Genomic DNA, 23,953 nt, shown 5'->3' with positions numbered 1-23,953 from the left:
ACTTCCCACCCATAAGGTGTAGAAATGGTGGCAAATCAGCCCATCAGACTAAATTTTGTAGATGAAACAAAGTAAGAAAGTAACAAAGAAGTGGCTTACACTCTGTCTAACAAAATAATGAAATATGAATTTATCGACTTTAGTTATTATTTTTGAAGGAAAGATCTATGATAATTAATTTAAATTATGAGGTAAAATTAAAGACAATGACCGAAAAACATGTGAGGCGAGAAAATATATAAACAGTGACATTAGAGGTTTAAATGACAGGTTTATAAAAAAGGTGCTTCCTGTTCCTCTTTTCTGATAAAGTTAATTTGTCTGAATGTTGGTAAAAACACTGTTTGTAAGATTAATTGGGTTAATATGTTAAAAACTCTAGATTGTTGGTGTTTTAGTTTCAAAAGATAAGCTGGTGCAGAGCTGTAATAAAACAATTCGCTTAACTGAATCTGGCCCCCACCATTTCTGGTGCTATGGCCGAACTTGCAGGAGTAACAGAGACTTAATCTGAGAAATGTATAGTTTCTAAATTAATTGTATGGGCAAAAGACAAATTAAATTATGATTAATGGAAAATGTGATCTTTGTCTAGGGATAGAGTTTAAAGGAAATGTTTGATGTCTTATTTGAAAACAATTTTAATTTCTAGCCAGACCTTATGCTGAGCTAGTGTGAGTAGTATAAAGTTTATGAAAACACAGTGAACCATCCTGAATAACTCAGAGTCTCTCTCTCATTCAAAACCAGCTCAATGCTGTTATCTGAGCTGTGTCTTAGGTGATAAGAGATTTATAGTAAAAGCACAGTGCATCAGTTGAAAATCATAGAGACAGTGATTTGTTAAAAAGAGTGAAAGTGTCATTAGGAGGGCAATAATAAAGGTATCAAATGTTTTTAAATACAGAAGTTTAATGAACTGAAATTTTTTAAATAAATTATCCCATGACCAGTGACATCTTTGTCTAATCTTAGCCACCACCATGCACAGGACCAATGGATCAGGTCAGAGTCGACATGCAGGACATTAAATTGAGTGGACAGTGGTTATGGCTAAATTCACTGAGTATAATCTACGCACTAATATGTTGCGGTTTGGAAGATGTAATTGGTATCAGTGATTAAGTGTTATGATTAACCTGTCTCCATGTTCTACTTATAGTAAGGAGACTAAATGGCTCTGGTGACTCTTGAATGCACTTTCCCCAAGGCTCCAGAAAAACATCTGATCCATTTTAAGCAGTGGTGGGCCGTCAGGGCCAGCAGGGCCTTCTCTGCTGGCCCTGTCAAAATCATTATATATATATATATTGAATTATAAATATATAATATATTATATAATATTATAATATTTGATATAATATATTATTATATCATTATATATATATCATTAGTATATATTACTATATTATATATATATAGTTACGATTATATTTCCAGAAAGAATGTATTTATTTTTGGTGTATTTTCCATATGTCATCATCTAAACGCATCACAGCCCCGAGGACCAGCACTAGTAGAATAGCTTGCCTTCCATTGAAGCTACTATTTTCCATTGGACCATAGCTTTGACTGACGTGGGTCATTAGCCAATCAAAATTTGATGTGTAGTGATAGAACGGCCCAGAGGCCCAGCGATGTGTCGGTGTGCTACCCCCTGCTGATGTCATCAGCCGTCTGAACTTTTCGCGGGTTGTGAGAATTCTGTGTGAAATAAACTATGGCCGCCGCGGATGACAGGCAGCGTGCGAATGATCGATCCTGATGTCAAGCCGGTAATGTTAGCTAACAAGCAGTGTTTTTTCTGTTTCTTTGGATGTTCTGTTGGTCCGTATTTTTGTTTGTTTAAGAGTATTTGTGCCAGCTGATTTTGATTCTTTTCACCGTTTGCCTAAACGGGGACACGTGAGTGCAGTATCATCAATAAATAGTCAAATTGCCTTTTTGTCTCGCGTGTACTTTTTGCTTGCCCCCTTCCCAACGAACACTATGAAAGCAAAGTTCGTAGTAGTATTGCGTACAGTGCATTATTGTATTTTGTGTGTGTGTGTGTGTGTGTATTATGACACACAGGAGAGGGTGAAATATGAGGACATTGGCCATATCACTTTTCAAAATGCTTATAAATCATACAGGATGAGGTTTTTTTTAGAAAGTAAAAATGCATAATGTTTCCTGTGATGGGTAGGTTTAGGGGCAGGGGCAGTGTAGGGGGATAGAAAATACGGTTAGTACAGTATAAAAACCATTACGCCTATGGAATGTCCCCATATGTCACAAAAACAAACGTGTGCGTGTGGGGGTAGGTATGTGTGTGTTGTTATGGCGACGGCGTGGGGCTTGTTGATCGTGTGTGTGTGTGTGTGTGTGTGTGTGTGTGTGTGTGTGTGTGTGTGTGTGTGTGTGTGTGTTTGTGTGTGCGTGTTGTTATGGCGTGGGGCGTGTTGATCGTTAGTGAAGGCCCTGACTGAAACCCCACGGTACGCTACTGATTTTAAGGGTCAAAGATCTCAAGCGATGACCAATGTGAATGAGGGTGATTCGCCTAAGACGGGTAAGATCCTCTTTTGGCCAGCAGGGGGACGACCTAAGACATGGGGGTCACCGCCATTGGGCACTTCCAAGAAGGGAGGTGTTTTATGTGAGGTGTGTATGAGAGTTGAACCGATGTCTGTGAGGCCAGCAGCATCAGTAAGGGGGGACGCTGTGGTTGTAGGGGCCAAGAGTCCAGACAGGACACAGCAGGGCCTGCCCTAATAATGGCTCCTCTATACCACTCACTCAAGTACTGCACTGTTTGTGAATGCCAGGGAAGACCCTGAGTGAAAGTTATGATGGTAAAGGTCATTCAAGAGCCAGCTGAGACCATGAGGTGATTGTCATTAACTTTTGTGGAGACCAGAACAAAAATGCATTAACTGAATCAGTAAAACTGTGATATTGAACTAATATTTCCATATCATGAGTTTAATCCTGCAGGTCATTAGATATGGCAGAGGAGAATGTGGAGGCATGGTGGTGTCTAAAGATAAGAACAGCTGTTGAAGTTTAAAGAGGAGGTCTGGATAACAAAAGGTATTTAACTAAAGTAACTTGAAGAAAATAATTCATAGCATAACTTATTTTGAGATGATTATATATCTCTAATTGGAAAGTTAAACATTTAAATTTCTGATACAAATTTATTCTTTAAGGATAAACTTTGGGAAGGTTAAAGGTTAATGAATTTAATAAAAGAGACTATCCGTGTAAGAGAGAGAGAGACTGCTTGAGAAGGAGGAATGGTGTTCTGTCTGTTATCGTCGTGCTAAAGCTGAAACTAAACAAAAGCAATGATATCAGAACCAAAACAACCCAGCTGACTTCTCTAAAAATGAAGGAATAATGAACAGACATGATTTGAAAATTGGTTAAGAAACCATGTAAGAACTGAGTTTAAATATTTTTTTAGTTAAACACTAAAAGCAAATTTTGAGAATGAGCTATTCATTGTTATATGTTTAATGTGCGTGTTTGTTGATGACTGCACTTTATGTTTTGTATGTGTTGGTTTGTGAAACTGTTCTGTCCTGATAGTGTGTGTGAGGTCATTAACCTCTGGAATGTGTTTATCATTACAGATGGGTTAAGGCAAATGACAACCTTTAAAGAGACTGCTAATTCTGAAGGAATCTGGAAAAGTTGATCCAGAACATGGGACGAGCTTTAAGTGGACTGGTATCCAGCTCTGTCCGTTACTGGTAATTATGACTAATTTTGTCATTTATGATGCTGATTTGAATTAATCTCTGGATTAGTTGAAGTGGAATTATAAAGTTAAAGATTGCCGTTTCTTAATGGGTTAAACACCCATCTCCAAATTTAACTGAGGGTTTAAATTGAAATAATGTCAATTGATTAGAAATGGTAAACATAAATGTTAGAAACTTGACGGCAGAGACAAAGTGACAAATTGGCTGAAGTCACTATCTAAATCATCCAGAGAATCCCTCATATTTCTGTAGAGCAGATAACTTCTAAAAGAAAAAGTTTTATTTTTATTTTTATTTTTTCATCCCTTAAATGGATGCAGGAAATTAGATGTCTAGTAATAATGTCTAATTAATGTTAAAGGAGCAATTGACTTTAAGTTTTTCGGTGTGACTGGGATTGAAAGATGAATAAAATAATATTTTGGTTTCTGTAGAGCAGTAGAGATAAGACTGAAACAATAATGATCACATGGTGCATCTGCACTGGAGACTTACTATTTTGATAAAGAATAATCTGACAAGTTAAAACGAGAGAGACATAGCCCTAAAGATTAATGTTGTGAAAATAAAACTTCTGACAGAATTTATGAACACTTTAAGTCAAATTAAGTTAATATAAATTTAACTATGAATGCTTTTCAAAATACAGATTGTTTTAAAACAGTTTTAAATAAATTGATGATGACAGTACAAATTTGAATACTTTATAAAGTAATATGGGAGATTATGAAAATTTGTAAGTTCTTGGTAAAATTATAACAATTTTGGTGTAAGTGGCAAAGGAAGGCTAGTGAGGATCTGATGAGAAGTATCACTGCCAGATGACATAAATCAACCGGGTTAAGATGTTGGTCATTTGGAGCTTACGCCTAAAGAGTTTTAATGGACAAGACATTGAAAGAAAAATTTTACTTTAAAGGAAACCCTAATGAATTGATTTTGAATGGTTTACTAAATAGCATGGGTTTGGAAATATATTTTGAAAAATAATTTGTATTGAGTATGATTAAGCACAATGTCACAAGATAAAGATGTGAACAAGCTGAATGAATGTAATACAAATGGATGAATATGTCACTTTGATGAAGTTTTCAGCATTAACAATTTTATGGTTATGTTAATTTTAAGTTTAAAAAATGATGTGGGCTATCATGAGTGAAAACTGGATTTGATGGAAAAAGCAAGTGTAACAAAAAGGTTTGAGTATGTGGAAAAGAAAAAGATGAGTTATGAAAATGGGTTTAACAAGAAGGTTCTTGAGTAAAATCAGGGAAAAGCGATTGAAATGGATGTTATGAACATGTTTGGGAAAGAAATGAATAGGATGTGAAATTAAGATGGTACATGTATGTAGACTGTAAACTGAAGGATGTTTTATGCAGAGACTGAATGTACTTGGATGGATTATGATGCCTATTTATTTTGTTTATTCTTATTTCAGACCACTATTGTTTTGAAGATGAAAAAGGTCTGTGTTTTGAAAGAAATGTATTTAAAATCCCTCTTTTTAGATGAGATATCTTGGTATTTATAATGGGGTGGTATTTAACATGGGGTGCTAATGTAGTATGTCCTCTTGAGGATGAATGTGCTTATTGTAATCAATCAAGCCATTGATAAAACCAAATTAGATGAGATTAATAATGGTTGAAGTTAAATCCCTGAGGGGAAAAGAGATTTTCTTTTTTCAAAGACTATAAACTAAAAAGGGGAGAGCATTGAACATTATGAAGCGGCCTAAAATTGGCCTTTAGGAGGGAGTGAAGGGGGGATTTTGAAATCCACTGCCGCTTCAATATACCTGTATATATTTATATCCTAATTAACTTCATAATCAAAACTTTAATCAATATTTATCCTATATTATTATAATGATTCTATCCAGTTATAGTTTTAGTTTAATGTTTTAGTTTCTTGTTTTCTAAAGTGTGTATTTGGTCTCTGAGGAGTGACTGAGGGTCTGGCCTAGAGATGTGTGATGTGTCACTAAACACTGGCAACAAGGTCGTGTGTTTGGATTTTGGAGGTATCACACACCCCTAACATGTCAGGAGTGCAGTAACAGCGTTTGCTCACTTAGCCCGGCTTACAGATATGAAATATGGATTTGTCTTTCATTTAATTTATTATGTTTTATTCCTTCTATATTTCCTTTTACTGAAACACTAAAGACTCAAGATGAATATTGCCTGTACTATTGTGTGTCCCTCTCACTAAAGGAAAGCACATGTTATCAGTATGTTTTGGTAAGAACTGGTTAGAACTGGAGCTTAATCAGCTCCAACCTTGGAGAGACTGTGTATCTGTGTATGTGCGCAATATTCTGTTACAGATCAGAATGGTGTTCAATAGGCACCCTAAGAGATGGGTGGACTTGTTGTTCTGGGCAAGCTGGCGCCTGCTCCAGATCTGGAAGGTCACTACGGGCCTAATTCTGGGTGAAAGCATCAACAAGTGACACGTCAGTGGAAACGTGCATCAGATTAACTGACTCGAGTGGAAATTTACCATGACTGTGCATTGTCTCTGAGCCAATCAGAACCATCCACATCGCAGTAATGACGTGGATAAGACCTTGAAAACGGTATAACTGTTGGGACAATTGTATGTACGATAGGGCGAGGCAACGAGACGGTGAGAGAGGGAGCGCGGCCTACGAACTCCTTGTGAGACTTGAAGCTGGCTTCTGCTTTTGAAACTGCAAACTATTCTTAAGTAAATTTTTCTTTTATTTAATTGCAATCCTGACTCTGTCTTCATTTCTTCACTACTGGTCCTGGGTCATAAGCTGTTAACCCCTAACAAAGGCGACAGATCGCCTTAATTTCCTTTTTCCTTTTTTATTTCAAAATATTCACAAACTTGCTTACCATGTCATCAAATATCTGAGATTCCGATTCTCAAAAATTTGTAAGTGAGTGTGTTTGGTCGTTTAAAAACCTTTATAAATAATCTTGATATGTAACGTGAGTTCAGAGAATCCTGTGTGCCATCAGTTTCTCCCAAACTACATGCAAGAAAGTGGCCGGCGAACTCCGAGAAGAACAGAGTAAACTTTATAGTTACTTCCACTATGTTTGTCTGATATGAATAACACACGTCGGCAAATTATATTTAAATAGATTGTTATTGCTGCTTCCACAGACATCAGTGTGTATTACAAACTCCAAATGTATTGTTTCACTAGTGCTTATGTGTATTAAAATGGCTGAAACCTAAAATAAACATTATGAGTTTGAAAACACTGCATAGTTGTGATATATGACAGTGCTGAGCGCGTCCGTCTCTGGCTCAGCGCCAACCAACGCGTGAAAGCACAATTTTAATCTGCCAGTGATGTCGCGTCACTGAACATTCTAAATCCCATATGCGGGACCGTACTCGGGGGCACAGAAATAAAAATCCTATATATGGGACCAAACTGGATACTGTTTAAAAGGTTAAACATTTCATTTGTAACCATTAATACAAAAAATGAAACTGAGATGATGTGTTGAACACACACACACACCGCAGTCACAGTCTAGTGCGCGGTCTTGCTTCAGATTCCGGAAATTTGATCTCACGTTACCATATAAGGCATAAAAATTTCCTCCCATTTGGTGGCGCCCCACCTGTCACGTCTCTATTCCCCACCAGTGGGGCGTGCCCCACAGTTTGAGAAATGCTGGCTTAAATTAACCACTGAGTGAGCTAAAGTAAGTAGACGGGAAATAAATTCTCTACCTTGGGGAATAATGCTCATGGCGAAATTCATGCGCCCAAGAAGAGAGAGTATGTCACGTTTAGATACAGAAAGCAAAGAAGAAAAAGACTCAATGGAAGATCTGATTCTAATAAGTTTCTGGTTAGGTAGAGAAGCTTGCATTTTATCTGAATCTAATAAAATGCTGAGAATCTCCAGAGAAGTAGATGGGCCTATTGGTTTCTTTTTGGAAAGAGGAACACCGACTTTGCTGAAAATCTGTCTGAGCGTATTTAAAATAGAGGTTTGCGGAGACGGAAAGTCGATTAGTAAAAAATCATCGAGCAAGTGTAAGACAAATGGAAGCTTGCAAACATTGAACAAAATTTAGCATAGTGCTTCAGAAAGACAGTTAAAGATACATGGACTGCTTTTACAGTCTTAGTAAGCCTGAGAGCGAAATAGAACTTGGAATACCTTTTTACGCCGAAAAGGGGCCAATCTCCTGGGTGGATAGGTACGATTTTGAAGGCGTCTGTAATATCCTCCTTAGCGAGCCAAGCACCTTGGCCTGCCAACTTAATTAATTGAATGGTGTTATCTACTGACGCATAGTAGAGAGAAAAATGTTCTGAGGGGATACATTCGTTGATGCTATCGTATTAGAATGCGGCGATGACATGTCAAATATTAAATGTTTTTTCCCGGAGTATTTGCGAGTAGCTATGCCCAGTGAATTTACGTGAAAAGTAAAAAGCAGAGAATTGATTTGAAAGTCTATAACTAATTTGCAGGACAAACTTAGTAGGATAATTTCAAGCAATTCCGTAAAGGGTTACTTGTATTTAATTAAACATTTTTCCCTATCAGAAAATTTTAATACGTAATGAACGACTAGCAAAATTATTTTCATAAATTCATGAATATTAAATATTAAATCCCTTTTGAGTTAATTATTCTCCGAGACATTAAACTCACAGTCGTTTTTGTTACAAAAGAAAAAAAGAAATGCTTTTGGAAATAAACAAAATAACCCCAGCGCTTGTGCTAGAACAAAGAAGCGCACTGCGAACATCTCTTCTTCCACGACTACCCCAACGGTCCTATAAAAGGAACGCTATGGAGTTGCTATGGAGTTGCTGAGTTAAGATAAGAAATAACAATTGTATCCAAAACTTTAGCATGTGAAAATTCAAAATAAATGCTCTTATAGATCAACCTTAAAAGTTATGACCGTTTAACCAAAAACATAGGTTTTCGACTCCTGAATTTTAACTGTCTGTAACAATCAGAAACAGTCCTTGGCCAAAATGTGCCACCTTACCGTATTGCGGTGTTATTAGACTAAGGGTAGACTTAATTAAATAAAAATTGAACGAAAATAGAGTACAGTCCAAAGTTTGTTCTGAAATATTAAGGAGCCGTCAAACTTAAATGCAAAGCAAGCATCCAAAAAAGAATCCCAGCTGGGCTGCTCTGTAGTAGAATGCTTGGCGTCACCGATGAACCCACGATGAACTTTTTTGCTTCTTCGGGAGAACTGAAAAAATGACGACGGTCACCGTGGATAACCAGAAGCCTGGCGGGGAAAATAATCCCGTACTTAAATTTCCTCCTTCTGAGCTCTTGCTTCACCTCCTCAAATCACCTTCGTTGTTTCAGCACCTCGGACGACAGATCAGGGAAAAACATAATGTGATGGTTCTGGAACATCACTTTACCCCTTTCTGGAGCCGCTCTCAGAGCTCTGACTTTGTCAACATAGTTGAGAAATTTTAATATCATCGTTTTTGGTCTTGACGTCGTGTTGCCAGCTTGTTTGTCGCTGTTGGGTAACCTGTGTGCACGTTCAATTATCACTGGGGCCGGGAAAGTGTCTGTGCCAAGGACCTGAGGAAGCCAGATTTCCAAAAACAAAACAGGATTATTTCCCTCAGCTCCGTTTGGAAGACCCAGAATCCAAACGTTAGAGCACCGGCTTCTGCACTCGGCCATGTCCAGAGCATAGGCAATGTCCGAGGCTGTTTTTTCAAGTATGTCAACCCTTCCTTGAAGGCCGTTAATGTCGTCCTCGGCGTGGCTGATTCGGTTCTCAGCTTTGGTAAGTCTCTCCGTAAAGTTTGAGAAATCCTCTCTAACTTCTTTCACCGCTGCCAAAACCTCCTTGTATTGCGACAAAAACTCACTCTTCAGACAGTTTATAGCCAAAAGTATTGCACTGTTATCTGGTTGAGTTTCTGCCTCAGAGTTAGCATTGGCGCCAAGCTGTGCGACATCGGCTTCAGACGTGGACCCTTCGTCAGCAGCATCCATATTATCTTTTTTATCTCTCTTTCTTTGCGGTCGCGAAGACATATCGAATGGTTTGCAGATCGAAGAACAGGAAAGAATGTGTAGATTTGGGTTATCGGGCCGAAATAGAGTATGTTAAAACAGGATAATCAGAGAGCGTTGAGAAGAGTGACTGCTCAGCAACCCGACATAACCGGAAGTCATTGTATATTTTCTGTCAGATTTTTTGACCCGAAGCTACATGAGATCACATATTGTTATATAAAACACTCGACTTATAAAGTATAAATTGATATGAAGTAAGTTTTGAATAAAACATGATTTTAATCTTATAAATTGTTGTTTTGCTGGTGTGCTAAGCTAACATGCTAGCTTGCCCTAGATGCACCTGCCACTGAGTAAATACTTAATTTTTATGAACATTTTCTAAATGTAAAACTACTGAAATGCTTATTTGGACGAAATGCATTCAATAGAGTCTCAGTGGGGGTAAAGTGAGAGGTTTGATTTAGAAATGAGGTTTGAATCGAACAGTTTGAATAGAGAATCGTTAGTAATTATAATGCAGACAAAAGAATAATAATTAGAGCCATAACCAGTCCGCAGAAGTGTGAATGTGTGCCGGGGAGACAAACTGAATGGGGCAGTTTACACCTCTAAACAATAGAGGCAAAATAGAGAATGAAAGCTGAGAAAACATGGCAATAAACATCAGTTGATATTTCAGCGATATTTCAAAATAAAATCACATGAAACGATCTTGTAAAACGTTTAATAAAATGCAGAGTTTTAGACTGATCATCTTCAGATCTGAAATATAACATGGTCAGACTTGTGGCTTTAGCTGTAGTGCATTTCTAGATTTCTCCAAGGCCCACTTCAATTTTATTTTCATAAAGATATTTCATACAAATACATTTCTAATAACTTTACAAAACTTTGAAGCTTATTATAGCTATTTTTGATTATAAAAAATATTATCGTTTTGACTTTACAGTAAACTGCCAGGTGTCTGCTTTCAAATGAGACCATAATTATGCTTTTAGTGCAAAGGATTCACAAACTGTATTTGTTTTAGTCTGAGTATACATTTCTTAGGATTTTTTCAAAAGTTGTGATTCAGCTTAACAGGCTAAGTGTGTGTAAAATGAAATGACGTTACTCTGTGCATTCGCTCAGTGGTTGCTGTGACACTTGTTCACACTGCTAAGAGTAAAGCGTTTCAGCAGAATAAAACCGGAATCCGAGGGTAAGGCAGATACGACGCAATTGACAGGCTAATCCCTCAGAAGCTATGCTCAGATGTCCCGGCTCCTTGGTTAAAATAGCAATTTTCTCACAATTTACAAATAGTTGGAAACATCTGGGATATTGTAGGTACTCAACTGAACAAAATATATAACACCGGCCAAGTGGTTTTTGGATATTTTACTGCAAAAATACTACATAGTGCACAATTTAAAAAAAAATTGTCATCACTTGTGGTCCAAACTCAGATTTCTGCATTAGACACATCAGCAAAGCATTTTCTATTCATTCCAATGGTAATCCTTGTAGGGTCCAGGAAAATGACGTGAGTGTACTGTGAGGTCATGGTCCCCACAAAGTGATAAAAACAAACAGAAGATGCACAGAAAGATGTGAGCCTACCTCGTGTACACGTCAAGTTCTGTTTTGCTCTTGAACAAACAATAACAACAGAAAAAATGCAGTTGTGTAGAGTATTATCATATTAGGAGTCTTAAATTAGTTAAATAATGCCTTGAATAAAAGTAAGAAAATGAGATGCGTAGGACAACTCATCAGATCCCCATCATGTTCGGGCAGGGGCCGATCTTAAAGTGATAGAAGCACTGATGATGTCTGTCATTAATGTTCATCAAAGAACAACGGGAACAGAGAAAAGTGTAGCTTTAATGATGATTAATCTATATTTTAATTATTATTTATGCAGTGTTTGATAACAATTGCATATGTAGCAGATGGAAATAGTCCTCTAGTCCAAAAATATTAAAAACTTATATATAAAAAAAAAATAGAAAACAATGTGATTAATAAGGTAATTTTTAATAGAATATTTACATTCATTAATACATTTAAATTGATTAATTTTACAACAAATGACTTTTTTATTGAATGATACATTGATGGTAAAACTTTTTTTATTTTTTGAGCTTGAGAAACACACACACACACTCACACACACACACATACTGATCTGATTGTCTATATGAGGATTGATTAGACACATTTATTTTGAAATGTCATTTCACTTACAAAAGTTCAGCTGTAGTAATAATATAATTATAGGGAGAAAATAAGAGACTCTATAACATCTCACTGTAACTGATGTATTATGTGGCTCAAAGCATTATGGGTAGAATCTCCCTTTAGTCCAGGGGTCGCCAACTGGCGGACTCCGGTCCGGATCCGGACCGCGAGATGCATCCATCCGGACCGCGAAGCTGTTTGACACACTGAAATAACTAAATGCCAAATGCGATTTAAAATAAATAAATAAATAATCACATTTATATCAGGCAGCTCAGTAGAACCGTTTTTCCTATGTTGCCACGGTTGCGTTGACAGTTAAAGGGGTCGCACACCGGACTGAAGCTCATGGGCGCGTCTCAGGATCTCACAGCGGACGCACACATTACGCGCGAGCTCAGTTTTGTATCGACTCCTGACAGAAGAACTTCACGATGAGTGTATCTCTTGTAGCACAAGGTGAAATCAGTATGTACATGGACGATTTAAGGGAAATATAATATAAATGTAATACATCGTGCAGCTCTTCTGTCAGAAGTCGATTCAAAACTGAGCTTGCGCGTATGTGAGCGTCCGGTGTGAGATCCTGAGACGCGCCCATGAGCTTCAGTCCGGTGTGCGGCTCCGTTACTATGCTCACTACATGTTTAGACGCGCATTGAAGAGACTGAAGAAAACGGCGCGCAAAACAGAGGCTGAATGAGAAATTGGCCCCTTAACCCTCATTCACTATTCCCTACGTTTGTCCACTATTACAGTTCACTTGAAGGAGTGAATGAAAACGAGTGCGTGAAGTCGGACAGCTGTTGTGTGTACATCGGCTGTACACCCGTTATTGCTGTGCAACATGTGAGTACACTCAAACATGTCCACTGTGGTTTCGGACGCCACTACGAATGGCTGTCCCCTCAAATAATGCCCTATTTAGGGTATAGGGGCGATTTCTGATTCAGCCATACACATTTTAAAGACCCCTTTATCCTCAGCAGTCTGAGGTAAGGGCGCAGAAAATAAATGAGCCAATTTCTCACATGCACTGAAGTTCAGACAATGTAGCTATATTCACTTTTTTATTATTATTTTTATTTTTTTTGGAACAAGGAATGTTTATGCTTCCATTCCATCTTTAAGTTCAACTCAGCTCAGCCTTTTGAGAGGTTATTTACGTTTTTTCTGGATTTAAAGGAACAGTTGAAATAAAGAGATAAAATATTTTGTGGACTTTTTCATTTTTCCAACACTGGTGGCACCTTATTTTTGCCTGTTTGTGTTTCTGGATGATATTGCAAATGATTTTTTACCAGTGCAATTTGAAGCACAGAGAGAGCAGTGCTGAAGATAGTCTCTACCTAACTAAATGTAGGCTATACATGTGAATGAACATAAAATTATGTTATGAGATTTCTGTTTTGTTTTTTAACCAGGAGGGTTTGTGTTCATTGATTGTTACTGTTTATCTCAGTTCAGCAGAAAAAGCACTTTAGTTGCTAGTAATGTTGAAATTAATGTATTTTCAGTGCAGATTTAGAGATGAAGGCTTTTTTTCATTCATCATATTTTTGTCAGACATGGCTACTGGTTGAATTAGATATTTTGTACCAATGCAAACAGAATAACCTCAAAATTAAATACATTTTTTGAAGGATTACCTATGTTTGCTTTAAAAAAATGAAAAGACATACTTTATCTATATGAGAACATATTATATTTTGTTCAATAAAGACATTTTAATCTACACTAATTTCTTTAGTCTGGCAAAAAGACATCGATTCATGTTTTTAGGTATATAACTGTCCGGACCTCGGCCGGTGAGAAGGTTTTTTTTCTGGACCCCAAGCTATTTTAGTTGAAGACCCCTGCTTTAGTCTATTCTGATTCATCAACACAGTTTCACTGATGATCCAAAAGGAACAGTAAACCCAGGATAGAGCAGCAGAGTGAATGTGGTCTGGACTGTGTAGATGAGGCTCATTGTGTCCGAGACGTTGTAGAAGGACAGAGTTCCTGCACTGTGATCCACATACACTCCAACTCTACCTATTCTCCTGTGTTTTATTCTATGGCTGGTGGGCTTTACAGGGAGTTCAGTCTCTATGTCATCGTGTCTGAATGAGTAACTGTCATGAGAGCAGATTAAACTCCAGGACAGATCATTACGTCCAAACACACACTTATTACCCCATCCCTTCCTCCTGATGCTCTTATATGACACTGAAATTAAAACAATATCACCACTCCACTCAATCTCCCAGTAAGAACGTCCACACACACTCTCTCCACACAACACTTGATGATTAAATCCATCAAATCTATCTGGATGATCAGGAAACGGCTGGACTGTGCGAGTGTAAATAATCTCTCTGTTATCCTCAGACAGACGGAAGTATTTATTCACTGTGTTTAGATCCAGAGTGAGCCGATGGAAATCTGATATGAGAAAACACATCACAAAAAGGAATTATGAATCTGTCTGATCTTTGAATGTACAGTGTACAAAATTATTTTTACAGAAACATTCAGTCTTGAGTCTTGAGTTCAGATCTGACAAGTTAATTTATGATTTTTAAATTCATATTACAGCAGCAAATCTCAACTTGATTTATGATTCTTTTCCTGTCTATAAATCTGATCTGTAGTGAGGAAATCTTGAGTTCAGTTCTCAACTCTCAGGTCTCAACTCTCAACCAATGACAATAAAGCACTTAAGAAATGCTTTTGTCATAAATGAGGTTTTGAGTGAAATCACCATGTTACCAAACAGATCAGACAGGATTCAAAGTTTGTGTGTGTGTGTGTGTGTGTGTGTGTGTGTGTGTGTGGACGTACATTTCTGTAATCCTGCTGTAATCCTGATCGCTCCTCCATGATCCACACTACACAACACAGGTACACAGTTGATCAGTAAACACACAACACACACTCACTCACTCACTCACTCACTCACTCACTCACTCACTCACTCACTCACGCACTCACTCACTCACTCACTCACGCACTCACTCACGCACTCACTCACTCACTCACTCACTCACTCACTCACTCACTCACTCACTCACTCACTCACTCACTCACTCACTCACTCACTCACTCACTCACTCACGCACTCACGCACTCACGCACTCACTCACTCACTCACGCACTCACAGTTGAGATGTTAAACGAATCGTGATACATGTTTTATACAGCAGGGGACGTGAAATCATATACTGTCAACACATAGAACCAAACATTTTAAACATTGTCCTTTCCAATTTCCAGATTTTGTTTTTGGAAATGCAAATGAGCATATATTTAGGTATATAAGGCCTCATCTGCATATTAAAATATTAATTTATACAAAACTTGTAATAAATGGTTTCTAATGTTTATGCCAGTAATAAACTCAATAAGTTTTACAATGATATCTTGTAATTTAAAAAAATCCCTATTCACCTGTAGTGTCTCGACTTAAGGTGTTAAGGGTTTTTTGTCATAAAAATATGTATAAAAATAATATTTCATATCCAAGCTAATGATGTAGGTAAAAAACTACGTTGTATCTCTCAGTATTATTGTATATATGAAAAGTAAACAAAAAAATATATTATTTGTTTTACTAAAAATGTATTTTTTACAAAGTTTTCTGTGATGGTTGATTGTTTGTAGTATTCTATATTTTTACTTGTTATATTTACTTGTTTACTTGTTGTTTTTCCATTTGTTGCACTTTGACATTCTTCGGAATGAAAAGTGCGTTATAAATAAAATCTATTATTATTATTAATCACTATTTGATTCATAGTGTCAGTTAGTAAACAGGGAACTAGGAACATATGAAGGTTAATCATAACTTGATCAGTTAATTATCTTATTAGCTTCAACACTGTTATAATGTTACTCTGTAGATCGAACTCATAGACACAGAGCAAGTGACACTAACACTTTTACTTTGCTCTTTTTGCACTTTTCTCATTTATTATTATTATTATTTTATACTGCATTAATGTTTATTAGATTTCAGTGAGTTATAGAAGTGCACTAAAACATAGAAGAACTTATTCACTTATACACTCTTCCTGCTTAACATACTTGAGTTTGTTCAGCCTGTAGTTTGGATGGTTGAGTGTATCAGAGAGTAGCTTCACTCCTGAATCTCCTGGGTGATTATAGCTCAGATCTAGCTCTCTCAGGTGTGATTGGTTTGACCTCAGAGCTGAAGACACATAAAGACAGCCTTCCTCTGTCACCATACAGCCTGACAAACTGAAACACACAGTCCACATAACATTAGTTTGGCAGTCAGACATCACACATTTGGGTGGTGGCTGTTATTTTCTGTAGTTTCTGTCACAAAAGTAACAAGTGATGTCAACAGAAACATTTATATTTCAGTAAAATAGAAATATACATAATGTAAGAACTTTAAGGGAAACAGGTCTATTTAGCCAAAATGTATTCATAAGGAATTTTGAAAGGGTCTTTTTGGAAGGGACAGAACAAATGACTCGTCCATCATTTATTTCAACGGCCCATAACTATCAACTCTGCAGCAGATATTAATATCTGTACAATAGTAACATAGATTGGCAGTTTAAGACATTACATTTGTAAGCACATAACACAAGAACACTTACCTTTGAATACAAATGAAACATATCTAATAATATCTAACACATACACTTACAGACATTCACACTCATTGCAGAAAGGAAGAAAGTGGGGAAATAATGAGTTTTAAGAGAGAGAAATTATGAAATACCAAGATGCTAGCAATGTATTAATGACACATGACTTAAATGAACCATTGATCATTAATTTAACCCTCCCATCGTTTCTTAGGTGGGGTAATTAAAATCTTAGAATCTGGAGGTGCTACTTGTGTTTGTGTCTCGTGTCGTCTTTTGAAATGGGGGGGATTCCCTTTTCCTTGGTCCTGGCTGCAGGGGTTTCCCCAGTTCTGAGATTCGCCTGATCATGGTTCTTGTTGTGTCTTTTGTCAACATCTTGGGAAGCCAATCACGTGGAATGCTGGCGGCTGGATGGGAGGTCTTGTGGGCTTTGTTTGAAATTGAAGCACGCTTGCTGTAGATTCGTTGAGAACTTTGCGGCTAAACTTCACTTAGACAATGAGACTCAACATAAAGAAAATAAACATAAGCAAAAGAAAGGAAAGTGAGAGAAGAGTATTCAGATGGCTTAAATTAAATCCATGTTAACCCATTTTCTCTGATCTTGGTCTGCCACGATCGTCTGATCGTCTCCTTGGGCGGATTGTGGAACTGCAAGGAGCTGATAACTGCACTGCAAACAAAACTCAACTGACAGAACTAAATCTTTGTGCATGTTCTGAGATTAAAACTTAAATATTTGCCCATTCTCTCTGGTGGGTTCTAGCCAATAAGGGGTCATCTTGGTTTGGGTTGACTGTGTATCCACCTCCCCATAAATTACGGATATCTTGTGGACTCTTACTCTTCTGCTCTAAGCAGAGAGTGAATTTAGACCCGATTTCTTATTATAAGAACAAGATGCATCCTACAAAGATTTTATTGAACTAATTTGTTGGATTATACACAAATAAACCAAAAGATTACATGCATGGTGCACTTTCATTCACTCATTCAATAGTTAAAGGAGGTGTATGTAAGATTGTGGCCAAAACTGGTACTGCTATCTTCTAATCACTATCCCCTCTCCCCCTCCTCCCTCACTCGAGGTTGCCATATAGGCTGCAGGATCAGCAGGAATGTTTGTGGCTGCAGCTGCGGTAACTAAAGCAGAGCTAGCAAACCTGGATGCAGATATACTACTGACTTCGTGATTCGTGACGTTTTTATTGAGTTTGAAATAAAGTCGTCAGCAGTCACGCCGACCCCCTTGTCCTCTTCCTTCCCCACTAACGAACTTACTACACTGGTGCCGAAACCCGGGAGGGAAGAAGGACAGCGCTGTCGCCATGCAGACTTCGTCCTCAACCCCACTTGCGGACATCATATCATCCCTCGCGGTCCTTCACCGCGAACAACACCAGGCTCTGCTGGACCTTCGGACGGACCAGGAACGGTGATTCCAAGCCATTGTCCAAGGCCAGCAGGAAGACCGCGAAAGGTTCCGGAGCTGGCTCGACCGGGAGGCTCGCGCCGAGGCCGCCGGGCAGACGAGCGCACCGGTTCACGTGCCAATGCACAGGATGGGGCCACAGGACGATCCCGAGGCCTTCCTCGAACTATTCCAAAAATCAGCGGAGGCCTGCGGGTGGCCCCGTGCGCAGTGGCCAGTGCGCTTGATTCCACTTCTATCCGGGGAAGCCCAGGCGGCCGCGCAACAACTTCCGGTGGCGAAACTCCCGTTCCCCAGGCCACCCCCGATCAAGCTGGAGAGTACCAAATTCCTGTGGGTATCAAGGGGGGTACATATCAGGCCTTGGTGGATTCAGGATGTAACCAAACCTCTATCCATCAAAGCCTGATGCAGCCTGGGGCATTGGATACAAGCCGCGTGGTTAAGGTGCGGTGTGTGCACGGGGATGTGGTGGAATACCTGGTTGTCCCAATTACGATTCAGTTCAGGGGAGAAAATCATAGTGTAGAGGTGGCGGTTAGTCCTCATCTCCGGCATCCGATAATCCTGGGGACGAATTGGCCCACATTTGCGGTTTTATTGGGGTCGTTATGCGCGGATGCCTCTTGGGGGAAAAAGGCTCGGGTAGGGATGGCGCGAGTACAGCTTGGAGAGACTGAGACGGGACCACGGGAGACGGCTCCAGAGGAACCGAGCGCGATCGAGAGACTGATTCTCTCGGACCGCGATGACTTTCCTCTGGAGCAGTCTCAGGATGAGACCCTAAAACATGCCTTCCGACAGGTCCGCTCCATCGACGGCCAGTCTCTTCAACCTGCCTTACCCATCACCTATCCATATTTTGCCATACTGAAAGATCGGTTGTATCGAGTGACCCAAGACACTCAGACCAAAGTAGATACAACCCAATTATTATTTCCTAAGAGCCGCCGGGAAATGCTTTTCCGGGCGGCTCACTCCAATCCTATGGCGGGCCACTTGGGACAGGCGGCCACACTAAATTGCCTCATGACCCGATTCTTTTGGCCAGGCATTCATGACAACGTGCGCAGGTGGTGTGCGTCTTGTCCGGAATGTCAGTTGGTAAACCCACTGGCCGCTCCAAAAGCGCCTTTGCTCCCCCTTCCGTTAATGCAGGTCCCCTTCGAAAGAATTGGGATGGACCTCATCGGGCCATTAGAGTGATCAGCACGTGGGAATCGTTTTGCGTTAGTCATCGTGGACTACACAACACGATACCCAGAAGCAGTGGCTCTCCACAACATTTCGGCGAAAAGTGTTGCGGACGCACTGTTTTGACTTATCTCCCGGGTGGGGGTTCCGAAGGAAATCCTCACTGACCAAGGCACGGCGTTTATGTCACGTACACTACGTGAACTGTACGGGTTACTGGGCATTAAATCGATTCGAACGAGTGTCTATCACCCACAAACTCCTGCGAGAAACTTGGGAGGAGGGACCATCTTTGGCTAAAAATGAAATTCAGTATGTGCTGGACTTGTGAACAAAACTCCACACATTGGGGCAGCTATCCAGAGAGAGTTTGTTGCAAGCCCAGGACCGCCAGAGCTGGTTGTATAACAGGGGAACTAAACTACGCAAATTCACGCCGGGAGAGAAGGTACTTGTATTACTCCCAACGTCGAGCTCGAAATTGATGGCTAAGAGGGGCTGTTTGAGGTCGCACGACAACTCGGGATCTCGATTATGAGGTAATACGGTCCGATAGGAGCGGGGCTCGTCAAATTTATCACCTCAATCTCCTCAAAAAATGGAATGAGGTCGAATCAGTGTTGTTGGCAATGGTGATCGGGAGGGAGGATGGTCTCGGGCCGGAGGCAAACATCAAAGCACAATCAGTCGCGCTGGCCCCCGGGGGAGATCACCTCTCACCGTCCCAACTCACTGATTTATCAAAATTACAGGCAGAGTTTGCCGACGTGTTCTCGCCCCTACCGGGTCGTACTAATCTGATTCAGCACCATATCGAGACAGAGCCAGGCGTGGTAGTTCGCAGCCGGCCGTATCGCTTACCTGAACACAAGAAAAAGGTGGTTCAGGAGGAATTAGGTGCGATGCTCGACATGGGGGTAATAGAGGAATCCAGCAGTGACTGGGCGAGCCCGATAGTTTTGGTTCCTAAAACCGACGGCTCTGTCCGGTTTTGCGTGGATTATCGCAAGGTGAATGCTGTGTCGAAATTCGACACGTATCCAATGCCGCGGGTTGACGAGTTGCTTGATCAGCTGGGCACAGCTCGCTCTTATTCGACATTGGACTTAACAAAGGGCTATTGGCAGATCCCCTTGTCTCCATTGTCCAAAGAAAAGACAGCTTTCACCACGCCGTTTGGATTGCACCAATTTGTCACACTTCCATTCGGTTTGTTCGGGGCTCCCGCTACCTTTCAGCGTCTCATGGACAGGATTCTACGTCCCCATGCGACATATGCTGCTGCCTACCTAGATGATATCGTGATCTACAGTAACGATTGGCAGCGGCATATGCAGCATGTCAGGGCGGTCCTGAGATCGCTGAGGGGAGCGGGGCTCACGGCCAACCCGAAGAAGTGTGCAATTGGGTGGGTGGAGGTAAGGTATCTGGGCTTCCACTTGGGCCATGGGCAGGTGCGTCCCCAAATCGAACCTGAGTCGGGCGGCGGGGCTATGTGGCAAGGGGGGCGTGGTTCAGCGAGGTCTGCAGCGGGAGAGAGAGCCTCGGGACGAGCGGTAAGTGAGTGGGTTGGACGCAGATTGGTAACACCTGTATCTCGTTTCAGTAATGGGCGTGTAGCAACAACGACTATGAGTTTAATGTCTCGGGGAATAATTAACTCAAAAGGGATTTAATATTCAATATTCATGAATTTATGAATATAATTTGCTAGTCGTTCATTACGTATTAAAAATTTCCGATAGGGAAAAAATGTTTAATTAAATACAAGTAACCCTTTACGGAATAGCTTGAAATTATCTTACCAAGTTTGTCCTGCAAACTAGTTATAGACTTTCAAATCAATTCTCAATAAGGGATTACTGCTTTACGAGCGCATAAGAAACATTAACTTTACTGATCAGGACAAGTTCAATATTTCAAATGGTCGTACAGTATACTTTACTAAAATAGTAGCATAAGCAGTTAGGTAACGTTAGATCGTAAGTTTCATTGACTTCGTGTATGTGGAAGAATAACAGATTCAACTCATTAAATGTCTTTTGGAAGTTTAATAAACACAGACTAAAAATAACACTACGATTCACACAGAAAGTACACACTAAATATGCATCAAGACAGTAGAAATATAGATAGTAACGAAAGAATACATAAACGAGAATAATGAATAGACTAAAATTAGAGAGATAAAAAGAGAGAGAGAGAGAGAGAGAGAAAAAGAGAGTGGGGGGGGGGGGGGGGGACAGCTTCCTTCAGTTCATCAAATACAACCTTCACGGAGTTAACTTGTCCCAACGGGAAAATAACACACCCTCTTAACAGCAGTTTGAATTTGGAAATAAGAATACTTGCTTTAGTTTTGGCTTCTCGCGTGTGTGCGTGTGTTCCGAGTTCAAATGTCCTGCGTGTCCGGCGGTTCTTTCCGAGGTCGGGGTGGAGCGGCTGGTTGCTCTAGAGATGCTCTGTGTTCTCCCTGAAGAAATGCCCTCGGGGCTAGGAATTTGATGAATCAGTAGGGAAGCGAGGAGAACCAGGGAAGAGGGGAAGAGGATTGTGGAAGAAGAGAGAGTGTTGGGGCCTGCTTGGAGGGCCTGCATTGGTGGCCTGGCTCAAGGGCCAGCCACGATGGCGTGTTGGTTCAGCCAGAGAGAGAAGAGAGAGAGGGAGGGCATCCGAGCACCTCTTTTTAAGGTCTGGGAGTAGTCCCACCTACCTGGGTTAGACTCAACCAATGAGATTGTTGGGATTTCCCAGCGGGAAATTCCTCTGGAGATTTTATGGCTCTTTGTTTCAAGCTTGAATCAGTGGGTCTCTGACCATTCATACTCTACTTAATGCAACAAACACACACTGCATTTTCTGAATAAGTGATATACATGGAAGTGTAAGTCGTGAAGTGAGCATTAATTTGATAGGAGACATGACATACAGTCTTGTTCAAAATAATAGCAGTACAATGTGACTAACCAGAATAATCAAGGTTTTTAGTATATTTTTTATTGCTACGTGGCAAACAAGTTACCAGTAGGTTCAGTAGATTGTCAGAAAACAAACAAGACCCAGCATTCATGATATGCACGCTCTTAAGGCTGTGCAATTGGGCAATTAGTTGAAAGGGGTGTGTTCAAAAAAATAGCAGTGTCTACCTTTGACTGTACAAACTCAAAACTATTTTGTATGACCACAGTTTTTTAAAACTGCTTGACATCTGTGTGGCATGGAGTCAACCAACTTGTGGCACCTCTCAGCTGTTATTCCACTCCATGATTCTTTAACAACATTCCACAATTCATTCACATTTCTTGGTTTTGCTTCAGAAACAGCATTTTTGATATCACCCCACAAGTTCTCAATTGGATTAAGGTCTGGAGATTGGGCTGGCCACTCCATAACATTAATTTTGTTGGTTTGGAACCAAGACTTTGCCCATTTACTAGTGTGTTTTGGGTCATTGTCTTGTTGAAACAACCGTTTCAAGGGCATGTCCTCTTCAGCATAGGGCAACATGACCTCTTCAAGTATTTTAACATATGCAAACTGATCCATGATCCCTGGTATGCGATAAATAGGCCCAACACCATAGTAGGAGAAACATGCCCATATCATGATGTTTGCACCTCCATGCTTCACTGTCTTCACTGTGTACTGTGGCTTGAATTCAGAGTTTGGGGGTCGTCTCACAAACTGCCTGTGGCCCTTGGACCCAAAAAGAACAATTTTACTCTCATCAGTCCACAAAATGTTCCTCCATTTCTCTTTAGGCCAGTTGATGTGTTCTTTGGCAAATTGTAACCTCTTCTGCACATGCCTTTTTTTTAACAGAGGGACTTTGCGGGGGATTCTTGAAAATAGATTAGCTTCACACAGACGTCTTCTAACTGTCACAGTACTTACAGGTAACTCCAGACTGTCTTTGATCATCCTGGAGGTGATCATTGGCTGAGCCTTTGCCATTCTGGTTATTCTTCTATCCATTTTGATGGTTGTCTTCCGTTTTCTTTCACGTCTCTCTGGTTTTGCTCTCCATTTTAAGGCATTGGAGATCATTTTAGCTGAACAGCCTATCATTTTTTGCACCTCTTTATAGGTTTTTCCCTCTCTAATAAACTTTTTAATCAAAGTGCGCTGTTCTTCTGAACAATGTCTTGAACGACCCATTTTCCTCAGCTTTCAAATGCATGTTCAACAAGTGTTGGCTTCATCCTTAAATAGGGGCACCTGATTCACACCTGTTTCTTCACAAAATTGATGACCTCAGTGATTGAATGCCACACTGCTATTTTTTTGAACACACCCCTTTCAACTAATTCAACTAATTGCCCAATTGCACAGCCTTAAGAGCGTGCATATCATGAATGCTGGGTCTCATTTGTTTTCTGAGAATCTACTGAACCTACTGGTAACTTGTTTGCCATGTAGCAATAAAAAATATACTAAAAACCTTGATTATTCTGGTTAGTCACATTGTACTGCTATTATTTTGAACAAGACTGTATATGAGGTTACCTGAACTAGTAAGTTGTTAAGACAAAGACAAAAAAAGATGCAAAATACCATACAGAATAAAGAATAATTTTACAAGACAGTTATGTGTTTACATACAATGTCCTGGGGTGCATGTTCATTTATAGATGGTTGTCTATAATTTGAGGCAAAAGCGTGTGTTTTACAAGCTTTAACTCTCTGTGTATGAAACTTTTCATGTGGCCAAATTCTTCTG

The 23,953-nt window shown here is 39.8% G+C and overlaps 1 protein-coding gene across 5 annotated transcripts in view; it reads right to left on the bottom strand.

Moving 5' to 3' along the window:
* Positions 1 to 13,865: 13,865 nt before the first annotated feature.
* The window catches only part of LOC137047351 (NACHT, LRR and PYD domains-containing protein 12-like), a 97,274-nt gene continuing 87,186 nt past the window's right edge, over positions 13,866 to 23,953 (bottom strand). For all 5 annotated transcript variants that reach the window (XM_067424984.1, XM_067425003.1, XM_067424975.1 and 2 more), the window contains 3 exons: positions 16,069 to 16,242; positions 14,827 to 14,873; positions 13,866 to 14,427 (listed from right to left, as the gene is read on the bottom strand). In XM_067424984.1, coding sequence (XP_067281085.1) covers positions 13,880 to 14,427; positions 14,827 to 14,873; positions 16,069 to 16,242 — 769 coding nt within the window. In that variant the 3' untranslated portion in view covers positions 13,866 to 13,879. The remainder of the gene's footprint in view (positions 14,428 to 14,826; positions 14,874 to 16,068; positions 16,243 to 23,953) is intronic.

This window comes from Pseudorasbora parva, chromosome 2, assembly GCF_024679245.1.
Source record: "Pseudorasbora parva isolate DD20220531a chromosome 2, ASM2467924v1, whole genome shotgun sequence".
NCBI classification, from domain to species: domain Eukaryota; kingdom Metazoa; phylum Chordata; class Actinopteri; order Cypriniformes; family Gobionidae; genus Pseudorasbora; species Pseudorasbora parva.
This window is presented reverse-complemented; position numbering and strand designations above follow the sequence as displayed.